General features: G+C 38.3%; 1 protein-coding gene across 2 annotated transcripts; it reads left to right on the plus strand.

Moving 5' to 3' along the window:
- The first annotated feature begins 2,479 nt into the window (after positions 1-2,479).
- On the plus strand, positions 2,480-12,420 carry gabrg1 (gamma-aminobutyric acid type A receptor subunit gamma1). Of its 2 annotated transcripts, none has more exons than XM_060872193.1 (9): positions 2,480-2,743; positions 4,512-4,676; positions 6,215-6,278; positions 6,386-6,606; positions 6,908-6,990; positions 7,431-7,568; positions 9,504-9,656; positions 9,853-10,052; positions 10,357-12,420. In XM_060872193.1, exons 1-9 carry the CDS (start codon positions 2,532-2,534, stop codon positions 10,636-10,638), a joined length of 1,518 nt encoding a protein of 505 aa, XP_060728176.1. In that variant the 5' UTR covers positions 2,480-2,531; the 3' UTR covers positions 10,639-12,420. The 2 variants fall into 2 exon arrangements, with proteins under 2 accessions (XP_060728176.1, XP_060728177.1); XM_060872194.1 differs by having other exon boundaries at positions 4,512-4,672; positions 6,211-6,278.
- The last annotated feature ends 379 nt before the right edge of the window (positions 12,421-12,799 follow it).

A 12,799-nucleotide genomic window follows, 5' to 3' on the forward strand; every position in this document is an offset into this window, starting at 1 on the left:
GGCCCATCATTTAACCTGGACTTAATTTGTTTCATGGAAAAAACTGCATATTCTTTTTATCTTGAAATAAAATTCTGATTTGTATCATTTCAAATACCAGTAGTGTGAAGCAGTAATTTGCACTTGGACATATGCCACATGGAAATTCATTTTTGCATTGTCTGAGGTACAATGTCCCCAGGGACATTTAAAAATGTTTAATTTATGACACACTAAATGAATATTAAAAAATCTTGGCCTATGATGTTTTAAGAAAATGCTCTACTTCCATACATTCTTTACTACCAATTTTTCTTCCAGAAACTGATGGATTTTTCCTATATGCCGTTTTTCTCGCAAAGTTTAATAGCAAATATATAATAGCAAAGAATAATAGCAAAATGGTTATATTGTGACAATAACATCTATGAAAATGCCACTACATCATATTCATCCTGTATTTGCAATGCTGAAGAGTGGAAGGTGATTTAGGATACTAAAAAAGCATAATTTTTTTCTGGCTCAGAGCACATTGCACATGGTGTGAAAAATAGGAATTTATCTATTTAGAAATCAGAAATTTTTCAAACAACTAATGGTTTAATCTTTGTTATCTCAGAATATGGTGTTGGTTTAGTGCTGCTGAGCCCCAGCAGGGCTAGATGATGGATATTACCAGTGCCCAGATATTTTCAGACTGGACCATCTTTGACAAACTCATATATAACATTGCACTAATTGCAGAATAATGGCAATTGTAAATTAGGAATCATATGGAAGGATTGCCACAGGCTATGGAAGAACTATGGGCCTTCCAAGCAAGACCCACTAGGCACAAAGAAATGAAGAACTGCAGCCAAATGAAAGTTCAGCTGCTCGGACCTTTCGAGAAGAGACCAAGTGCCATACCGCATTGGGATGAGTAGATTAGCTGGCATCAGGCATGTACAGCAGGCTCTTTTGTGATCTTGTCTCAGTGGCTACATCTCATTCTTCATGCTAGAGGCAAGTTTGGCTTCCTCAAATGCCATTGCAAGAGGCTGTTATAAATACCTGCCACTGGTGCTTGGACCAGCTTTTGGTGAAAAGGATCACTAGAGTCACTGATCAACCCCTCCCCTTGGTTGAAAAATATACCAGAATAGGGAACAGTGTGTTACAGATTTCAGAAAAAGTGAATTTTGAAAACTTAAACATTTAAAGTCAGGACGAAGACTAACTAAAAATAACCAAAGGACAATCCAGAATTTTCTTGGCTGTATGCTTTGAGTTGTCTTGATGAAAAGGACATCTGAGTAATCATCCTTTCCTCAATTCGGATCATTTTTATGCCGCTGAGTTGGTCAAACAATATAATACAATAGTGCAATAGTATGACCCAGACACCACCTTGCATTACAGCAGCCATGGTATTAATCATTTGATAAGCAGTACATGTTTTTTTAGCACTATCAGTAGAGCAGAAGAGCAGTAACATAGTAGGGGTCTTTCAAAAGCTGCAAATCATGGTCACAGATATGATATTTTATGGGGACAGACAGGAAAACTAGAAGTCCTCCTCTCCACAGTCATAGAATCAGGCACAACCTTCTGTTAGAATGGATGTGCCCTCTCTGTAGTTCTGGTCAGATGGTGAGGACATTGTGGGAATTTTTGAAACATTTTCAAGTAAAGTTATAAGCATATTTTTTACTTTAGACAACATGACATAGGCTACACTACCATGCCAGCATCCTGTGTGATGAACCTCTGACGGTTCATCTGATTTTTTTTCTGTGTAAAGCTTCTGGTTTGCCTTTTAAAATACTGGCTGGTTTTAATATGTGGATGAGATGTTGCATGGTGATTCTGTATTGTGGCAGTCTGTAGCACCAAGCTCAGTATACACTGAATGGACTCTGATGTTTCATGAATATGGCAAAATTGTTTTATGAATCTTGTAAAGCAGGGCTCTTCATCTTCATCTTATGCACAAAGGGCCTGTGTGGCTGCAGGCTTTCATTCCAACCTGAGCAGGAGTCACACCTGCTTCCACAGTTTATAATCAGGTCATCTCTCCAATCATCTGTAAGTGTGCCCCCCTGTTCAGCTGGGATGAAACCCTGCAGCCACACCTGTCGTTTGTGGATGAGATTGAAGATCCTTGTAAACAATTTGACACCTACTCACAAATATGCTATGGCAAGCTTAATGACTTTATTATGCGGACTTTGTGAACTTTATCAGTATCAGAAAAAAAAGCACAAACTTAATGTAATGGTTTAATTATTTTCAGGGAGGGAGCAATCAGTTGTTTTTGTATAGGCAGTTTCCTCTGATAATTTCCGGCGCAGTGAGTGCGCTTTAGTCAGCAGAAGGCCAGAAGACGCGATGCCGCAGCAATCAGCGGAATCCACGCTCCCCCCCTCCCCCACTCACTCACACACACACACACACACACACACACACACACACACACACACACACACACGCTTTGCCTCTCTTACTCAGCGTGTGAACGCATATTTTCTTCCCGATCGCTACATTGGATCACAGCGCAATAGGCTGAACGTATGCAGTGCGCACCATCTGTTCCAGTTCAACACAAACCTCTGCTGGCTCAGACGCACGTGTTTGGATCCTTCCTTCTCGGTTTTGCTAGAGTTTCGCAGGCCGTTTCGTCCAGTCTGAGTGAGAGCTGTTATTTTGGGATCATGGTTAGGACGCATCCCCGCCGGAGGAGAGATGCGCTGGTGTGGCTGCTGCCTGGGCTGCTTGGAGTCTGGTAAGTCTACACATCAGAAAGGCAAATGTAATCAGTAGTAAAACCTAAACCATAGCCTGCGCTTCTGCCATGGTGCCATAGTTCTGTTTAATCCACCTGAGTGCAGCAATCCCGTTTGAGATGCTGTTCAGGAACGTATACTATGAGAAACTGACATATTTGTGCTTTTGTATGGAGCTGAAAACGAGTGGAATTTATTATTCGTTTGGTAGAAGATGAAACTGAAGCTGCTATGCTGCTTAAACCGGTTGCTATGTTCGCCTGCACTTAAGTGCACCGTCATTTAATGAATCAACCTTGAGGAGATTTTACTGTGCAATCTTTCAGTAAAAAATGCTAATTTTCTTTATAATATAGAAAAGGAGAAAACCCGAACATGACAGTCATCATTTTTGTCTTAGGATGGATTTCATAAGATCCACTAAAGACATCAAATCTTTAAACTCAGCTATGGGTTGACTGATAGCTCCATGTAGAAGAATATAGGGTTTGGCACACATTAACTTTCATAAAGCAAATGAAACACAATTTGAATATTTGAATATTAGTATTTGAATATCAGGCTTTGGAGCAAGCATAATGCAGGTTTATCTAAAGGAGGTGGGGATTCTCCAAGCAGAAATTGATGAAGTATATAATCTGTGTGTTGTTGATTGTTATTTGTATATTTTTCCATTTGTTTGTCTATAGCAGATTGAAGTAGGAGTATAAACGTAAAAAAAAGTAGATGGTTCAAGGATTCTTTGGATAAACAGGCTTTTTCTATCTACCTAATAATGCTGTTTTTTGAATTCTCTTTTATTCAGTCTTTGGTTAATGATATTCAAAGCTGGCCTCATAGGCTCTCCTATAGCAGGTGCCATTTGTCAGGAGGTGTGGCTACAGCTAAGCTAAAAACAGCAATACAACAGAATGTCTATTATTAGCAATGACAATAACCGTTAAGTCGTTTTCTTTCTGATTCCTCACTGATGCACTGAAAAAATCAGACCCAGTCTAAACAACAAATTTGAAACTGTTAAAACAAAAATAAAACAAACACACATGCTTAGGATTTTTCAAAGAATTAAAAAACAATATTCCTACCCTATCCTTTATTTTTGTCATTGTCACGAACATATTTTCAAATGTCAGGATTCATGTCAGAGTTAAAATGCTTCCATTTGCTGCTTAGTGACTGGGTTTCTCTGGATTTGACACTGTGGGAATTTTGATGTTCCTGTCTGGTAAACTGAATAAAAGGTAGATTAATTAGAAAGCTATTCTGACACAGTAATATTTCATATGATGCTAGAACATTCACGGAGAGAAAGAGAGAAAAGAGAGATGTGGGGGATAATTTAAACCTCTAACTTTTAGTCATTTCAATCTTCAGTCAGAGCCAATAATTAATAATTGGAGTCCCTTTATTCATGTCTTCCATTATGCACTCATTTAATAGATATCACATTCTCACTATTTCAAAGATTTTACAGTAATAAATGATCTAATACTCTTACATTACTTACATTACTCAATTCGTTGGACAGTATTAGGTTAGGTTTAGAGTATTTGTTCTTTTTTCCGCTCATCACATCTGTCTAATGTATATGCCACAGCATCCTTGTTTGTTTGAATTTGTATAAAATATGTACCTGAGTTCTCTCCAAGTGGTACATTAAACCACTTTCCTTAGAGATTTTCTCTCTGTTTCTCTGTATTGCCATTTTTTACTATTTACCTAATTCTTCTTGTCTAATTAATTTTTTTCTATTTCTCGATGTTGCAGTATAGCTTTTGGACACAGTAAAGCTGAGGAGGAAGATTATGAGGATGTTCCTATAAATAAAACTTGGGTTTTATCCCCAAAGGTTTATGACAGTGATGTCACACTGATCCTGAATAAATTACTACAGGGCTATGACAACAAACTTCGACCAGACATTGGAGGCAAGTTATTACATCAACTTTGCACTGATTTCCATTCTGATCAACCTCATTTTTATTAGTGGATAACTATGTGCTACAGAGTAGTTAGAAAATTTACAAAAAAATGATGCATAGAGTAAAATAGAACATGAGGATAGGTTATATATGAAAAAAGGCATTGATCAGTAGCAGACCATAGTGCCACCTGTCAAGGAGTGGGATATATTAGTTAGCATGTAGGCAGTCAGTTATCAAAGTTGGTGTGTTGGAAGCAGGAAGAATTGGCAAGCATAAGGAAAGAGTGACTTTGACAAGGGTCAAAGAAAACTATAAAACTGTGTCAAATCTTCTTTAAAACAACAGGTTTTAGGGGATGTCCTGGAATGCAGTGCTTAGAACCAAAACTGGTCTAGGGAAGGACAACCCAACAACCAGTGATTGGGTCATGGGAGCCCAAGACTCAATGACGTGTGTTAGGAGCAAATGCTAGCCCTTCTGATCCAATTTGACAGAAGAGCTATTGTAGCACAGTTGCTATTATATAACAGTGTTGAAACACATGGTTCATTGCAGCTTGCTGCATATGGGGCTGTGTAACAGCAGACCAGTCAGAATGCCCATGCTGACCCCTGTACACCACTCAAAGCACCTACGATGGTTATCTGAGTCAGGACCATGTAGCAATGGAAGAAGGCAAGGTCAAATGGCGGTTTGATGCTCTAGGTAATGTTTTACCAGAAAAAACTTCCTGGCATTCATCTATGTACCACATACCTAAGATTGTTGACCAAGTACATCTTGTCATACCGCCAGTATTCCCTAATGACAGTGGCCACTTTCAGCGTTAAAGGTACCCTGTCACACTGCAAAAAATGTTCAGGAGTGGTTTGAGGAATATAACAAAATTTTCAAGGTGTTGACTTGGCCTCCAAAATTCCAAAGATCTCAAACAAATCTTATTTATAAAGTGCTTGCTGGAAGAATATGAGAAGAATATGAATGATATACTGTCCACAGCTCTGTTATTTTAAATGACTGATCACAGCTCTATCAGAGCACAGTAGAATTACATCAGTGTTGATCTTCCATCTTTTTCTGTGTCCTGAAGTACATATGAAAAATGGCCAAATATATAGAGAAGGAAAGAGAAACCAATAAGGAGCACAAGTAGGTGAGATGATAAGTGGAGTTCTCAGAGCCAACAGTGAGGGGGTGTGAGGTAGCCCTATGGGCTTTTTGTGTTTCATCATCCCTTTATAACTGCATTGTTTTGACTCTGTTAAAATAGTGTAGCGTCTACATCATATAATCATTCATTTACATATTAATATTTTTGTATTAGCCAGTTTTAGACATAAACTATTACATTTTGTCTAGTAATTTAATGGCTGGATTTCGATGGGTTGGCACCACTTCAAATGATTTTATCACCTTTAATTAATAACAATAAAACCAATCTGTTTGCGAGTGTACCATGACAAATCAATATTCTAATTTAAATGTTCGTATTAGAAAGCATTACACAGATGGTTTTCTAATCTGTTTTTTTTTTCTTTCAGTAAGACCCACCATCATTGAGACAGCCGTGTATGTGAACAGCATAGGCCCAGTGGATCCCATCAACATGGTGAGCCAAAACCATAGATCTCTAAACATATATGGAAGATGTAGTGCTTATTACTTATAAATATCTTAACCTTTACATTTGGATATTTTTTTTGCTCTGATTTTTAGGAGTATACCATAGACATCTTCTTCGCTCAGACATGGTATGACAGTCGGCTCAAGTTTAACAGCAGCATGAAGCTCCTGATGCTAAACAGCAACATGGTTGGAAAGATCTGGATCCCTGATACGTTTTTTCGCAACTCCCGTAAATCTGATGCCCACTGGATCACTACACCCAACCGGCTCCTTCGACTTTGGAGCAATGGACGTGTAATGTACACTCTGAGGTTTGTCATTGCGGCCACTTTGTTTATGCTTGCGTTGGTTGATTGTTGTTTGTGCAGCTGAGATGTGTGCTTTTGTTCTCCTGTCCTGTAGCATTTGCTTCTGTAAGAAAAATGTCCCCTGCTTTCTGTGGACACATACAGTTTAATTCATTAACTCATTTAAACCACATCTATTTGTTAGCTGAAACTGAATAATCGACTGTGGTGATAGTCATGAAACATAGTAGTTTGCACACCTCAGTGCATTTTATAAGACTCAACCTTATGTTTTGTTTTTCTGACACTATTCTGTTTTTGTCAGGTTGACTATTAATGCGGAATGCTACCTTAAGCTGCATAACTTTCCTATGGATGAACATTCGTGTCCTCTGGAGTTTTCAAGCTGTAGGTGTTAAAATTACTATCATCAGTCACTGTCACTCAGCCTCAGCCCCGTCCTGAGTGCTTCTGGCCAAACAATCCCACACATTGCCTTTGTCAACTGCCCAATTTTCATTGGCCTGCCCCAAATACCATTGTCCAATCCCTTAAAGAGAAAGGACAGTGTACCATCCTCCTGCAGAATACTCATCCCTCTTCAGCTGCCTTTACATTAGCTTGTATTTCAGTGTGTGTCATCCCTGCATCTGCTGTGTGCGTGCTATCCTTCAGCTTATCATATATGTTATCAGTCATCATGGGTAGAACATTGAGGAAAAGGCAAAATATGTCTTAAATGCCTCAGTGCCATTCTGCCATTCTTTTTTGTGTTTGCTAAACATTGTAACATTGTGTTTGGGTTGTTCACTGCATGAGCTATTTGGGAGATGTGTTTTATTTTGCAGACGGGTATCCAAAACATGAGATCCAGTATAGATGGCAGCGTCGTGCTGTCGAGGTAGCTGACCAACGCTACTGGAGACTTTACCAGTTTGCCTTTGTTGGCCTGCGCAATTCGTCTGATGTGGCACATACTCAGTCTGGTAAGTTGTACAATAAGGATAATGATTAGATAATGGAAAGTCAGTCGGTAACATTTGAGTGTCCAGCAGTGGAAAATTGGAATTTAAAGCAAATATTTTGCTCCATATTTTGCAATGATTGTGGGGTATAAAATTCGAAATGAAAGCTACCTTTTGTTTTGTATAGGGTCATGTACATGTACAGTTGAGGCCAAAATTATTAGCCCCCCAGGAATTTTGGAACATTTTCCTAAAGATCTTTCCAATGTTTGCAGCATTGATAAAACTTGATATAATCAAACATTCGCCAGTGCTATTTAGTAGCTTTTGGTACATTTTGGAATATAAAATACATTTTTAGGCTTGCTTTATAATCAAATATAGTGAAAATGGGGTGGTCAAAAATATTAGCCCCTTGTGAATATTTGCTTTCAAAACACACCCAATTAATCAATCAGCTTTCAAAACACACCTAATTAATCAATCAGCTTTCAAACCACACCTGTGCAGTCAATTGGCTTCCTAACAACACCTGGGCATTCAATCAGCATTAAAGGACTCCAAGGAACAGGGCACTTGAACACATTATTGGGAGAGACTACTTTTACTCACCATGCCAAAGACAAAGGAAATCAGTCTTGAGCTCAGAAAGAAGATAGTGGAGGCTCATGATAAGGGGGAAGGCTATACTGCCATTTCCAAGCTTTTCACAGTGTCTAGAACCGCCGTACGTTGCATCATTGCCAAGTACAAGGAGACAAATTCTGTAAGAAACAAACCTGGGCGTGGTCGTAAGCGCAAGATTTCAAGAACCCTGGAGAGGAAAATAGTCAGAGATATCAGCAAGATGCCCCAGACATCTGCCAAGATGATTGTTGCTGACCTGGCCTCTTCTGGAGTTGATGTTTCAAGGAACACAGTTGTGAGGGCTCTTCATCGTGGTGGGCTTCAGGGCCATCGTCCCAGAAGAACCCCTTTACTCAAACAGCGGCACATCACAGCTAGACTGAGGTTTGCCCGTGAACATTTGAAAGGTAAAGATGAGTTTTGGGAGTCTGTGCTTTGGTCTGATGAGACTAAACTGGAACTGTTTGGGCACATGGATGTTGCTTATGTTTGGCGAAGAAAGGGTGAGGCCTTCAACCCTAAGAACACAGTTCCCACAGTTAAACATGGTGGTGGGAGCATCATGCTGTGGGGCTGTTTTGCAGCTTCAGGCACAGGGAGCCTTGTTCGGGTGCATGGCATCATGAAAAAAGAAAATTATGTTGACATTTTGAGGGATAATATGCAGAAATCTGCTCGTAGTCTAGCCTTAGGTCGTCGCTGGGTCTTCCAACAAGACAATGACCCAAAGCATACATCGAAATTGGTCCAACAGTTCCTGAAGGATACCAAAACAAAGGTCCTGGAGTGGCCCGTACAGAGCCCAGACCTCAATCCTATTGAGAATCTGTGGCGAGTGCTCAAAGTGAATGTCCATGCTCGGAAACCACGTAATTTGGACCAGCTGGAGCAATTTGCAATGGAAGAATGGGCTAAAATCCCTCAGGAAACCTGTGCCAACCTAGTAAAGAACTACTCTAAGAGGTTGTTGTCAGTTGTGGCTCAGAAAGGGTTCACTATTGACTATTAATGACCGGGGGCTAATAATTTTGGACGTTTCATTTTTGCCCTTTCTTGTTTCAACTCACTATTTCAATTAAATATCCTAATCAAACTTAGTGGAGATTTTGTCTTTGTTATTTTGGAAACAAACACACTATAAAACACTTGTTGTTAATGGTCATTTCCATGGAGAAATCAAGAGTTTTGTCTAATTTCATAAGGGGGCTAATAATTTTGGCCTCAACTGTATGCTATTGAAAATCAGTTTCATGCAAGTTTAACAGCAACAGAAATATTCCACACTATATATTCCCTATATATTCTGTGTTCGATGATTGTTTTATTCAGGAGAGTATGTGATAATGACAATCTTCTTTGATCTGAGCCGAAGAATGGGCTACTTTACAATCCAGACCTACATCCCGTGCAGCATGATCGTAGTGCTGTCCTGGGTTTCTTTCTGGATCAACAAAGACGCTGTGCCTGCCCGAACATCTTTAGGTAAATTACAAGCTAATTTCAGAATAGATTCAAATAAAATGTAAGTTTACACAAAGCCTACTTATTTTAACAAAGGCCTTATTAAATAATGTATTGTTTATCTACTTCCACAAATTCATTTTTTACATCATTTTAGTTGTCTGTAGGGAATTATAGTTCTTTCCCATTCTGAGTGGTGTTTTATTTTCTGGCACAGGTATCACAACCGTCCTTACTATGACAACTCTAAGCACTATATCCAGGAAGTCATTGCCGAAGGTGTCTTATGTCACAGCCATGGATTTGTTTGTGTCTGTTTGCTTCATCTTCACCTTTGCTGCACTTATGGAGTATGGAACATTGCACTACTTCACTAGTAACCGTCAGAACAAGAAGACCAAGTCGAGCAGTGCACCGGTGAGTTTATAATACTCTGTACAGTGTGTGGCTTACCACTGCGGGGCTCCTGAGCAAGGCCCTTAACGCTCAATTGCTCAGATGGCGTCTGCCAAATGCCATAAATGTAACTGTAAAGCAATTAAGAAGCAATTTCTTCAGATGTTTTAGATTTTACGTTTTGCTGCTCATTTTGCTTTTTAAATATTGAATTAAAATTACAGTTTTAATCACAGTATTATTCATTCACACATTCATTGTTCTTTGCCTAAGGCCTAGCCAGCATTCTAATGCACTGGGTAATTTTTTATTCCTTTTGTGCCAGAAATCAAGCATGGAAAACATCAGACCAGGGACGTCTCTACTCCAGATGAACAACATAGCGCCTTATCACGACGACGATGATGATTTCACATACGAGTGTTTGGATGGGAAAGACTGCACAAGTTTTTTCTGCTGCTTTGATGATTGTCGCTCGGGGGCGTGGCGTGAAAACAGGATGCACGTTCATGTGTCCAAAATTGACTCCTACTCCCGAATATTCTTCCCAACTGCTTTTGGCCTCTTTAACCTTGTGTACTGGATTGGGTACCTCTATCTCATTTAAAGATATGGTATGAGTGAGGTTGGACTCATTTGAAATATTTAAAAATCATTTGTAAATTCCCCATCATCTTGATACTGTGTAAGGGTGGAAACAGATTTTACAAGTGGTGTCTTTATCCATTGATATTTCAAATGGTGAGAATGCATTAGTGAAAAAAGGAAAGAAGAGGTGCATGTGAGATGTTAGAGGTATTAAAGTATTACATTACTTTGAATATTACCAGCAGGAACGTTAAAAAAATCCGTGCCATTTCAAACACATTCATTAGAAATATCTGCCTTGCTATCTTAAGGTGCAGTGAAGAATATAATTCATATAACCTTGCTTTGTTACAGGTTTGGCACAAAAAAACATTTTGTGGACAAATAAAAATATTTTTCTCTTTCAGCGTACCCAGTAGTTTAAAAATATTAACAGCGTTTAACAGGAATTTAACCCGTAATAACAGGTTTATCTATTTACTAGTAGCTGAGTAGATGCTAAGCTGAGTAGTTTTTATTATAAAAAAGCATAACTATAATATAATTCTATGTATGTATATACACAAATAACCAGCTTCCTTGTGCCCTATCAAACCAAAGCGTAGGTAGATTAAGACTTTTGCTAAAAGTTTACCCTTAAGCCATTCTCTTGGAAATAGCCAGTAATTACAGCATAATCCTATCTCTGTAATAACCGATGAACTCTCATGTCACTGTACCCAATGTGTATGCATTTTTCAGTTATGTATATATAAATTTGTTTTACACAAAGACATTAAGCAAAAAATTTTGTTAGTTATGCACAATTACAGAATTGCTTCATTTCACAAGTTTACACGCTCTATAATCTGTAGTCCCACACATACCAATATTTACTGAGCAAATGAGCAAGCTACAGTAATGTGACTAAAGCCTCTGTTGTAGCGCACTATGGCCAAGAACTTAACAAATCCTCCAGCTCATCTGTGATTTTCCACCAAAAACTTTATTGTTGTTTGCTCTTCGTGAAAGTCACATTACTTTAATCTAGTGACACATCAGAGATCCCATGGATAAAACAACCAAATGTTCATTTCAAGTCTCTTCAGACTTACCCAAATGCACACAGACAAAACTATAAACTATTTCATTACAATCTTGTCAGCTTATGACGAAGCCATGGATGCCTTTTGCGTAGTTTAACACTTCGATAACTATTGTGGTAGACCATTCAGATGGAAACCATGGTGAAATGAGGATCATTCTAAGCTTAAAATGTTATTTTGTAGCTCTAGTTCTGTGTGTGTGATGGTAGCTTCAGACATTCACCCTATTTCCAGCTATGCCTTCTCGTTAATTTTCATTGTTTAGAAAAACTTGCCATATATGGACATATGAATGTATGTCCCTTCAGCAAGCTGCAATGCAGCCTTGTCCTGTTGTAACATATTTTCTAAAGTAGAATTATGTATAGATGTGCGCTGTGTCCAATAAATCTCGACAAATCTTCCAAGTCACAATCCATGCTCTTTCACTTAGTCACTGGTTAGCCCACCCTATGCAGAATGCTGTCTCTGATAGCAATGAACATTTATAAATTGAAATCTATTTATATTTTTGTATATAAATAGATAAACAAGGCATTAAAAGATGTCCATCATTATTGTTTCTTGTTATTAATAATAAATCAATGCATTTATGTGGTTTGTTGACAGCATGATTATGAGTGTGAGAGCTCCATGCTGTCTCTTGGTTTTAATATACTCTCCTGTCGGCCTTTTTTTGGCCATTTCTTCCTACGGATGTTGTTAGACTGACTCTGTTCTGCACTCTTCACCTGTTAATAAATTTATGTAGTGTGTAAAAAACAAACAAAAAAAAAAAAGCTCAACACTGTGAAAAAAAAATAAATTTGTGCCTGAAAAAAATGGAATAAATTCTTTGTGGTTATTGAATGTGTTGAATATTTTAGCAATTCATTGAAATGCAACAGTAGGAAGCAGGAAACTAGGGAAAAAATTGTTTTGAATATTATTCAGATGGCTGGTCTTGGAAAAAAGGTATTATCAACTAATTAATGCATTTAATCCTTTCTCATTCATTTTCAGGTTATGTGCTGAGTGCACAAGCCAAAATGTCTTGGTTGTGATGCCATTAAATGACAATTTTTATGAAATATATAATAAATGTATAATGATAAT

Source organism: Tachysurus vachellii, chromosome 6 (genome assembly GCF_030014155.1).
Source record: "Tachysurus vachellii isolate PV-2020 chromosome 6, HZAU_Pvac_v1, whole genome shotgun sequence".
Lineage (NCBI taxonomy): Eukaryota > Metazoa > Chordata > Actinopteri > Siluriformes > Bagridae > Tachysurus > Tachysurus vachellii.

Excerpts from the sequence above, each read along its gene's own strand:
- gabrg1 (XM_060872193.1), top strand. The coding sequence starts at position 2,532 with ATGCAGTGCGCACCATCTGTTCCAGTTCAACACAAACCTCTGCTGGCT. Across the intron at positions 2,744-4,511 it reads CCTGGGCTGCTTGGAGTCTG|TATAGCTTTTGGACACAGTA; the intron begins GTAAGTCTACAC and ends TCGATGTTGCAG. Across the intron at positions 4,677-6,214 it reads CGACCAGACATTGGAGGCAA|ACCCACCATCATTGAGACAG; the intron begins GTTATTACATCA and ends TCTTTCAGTAAG.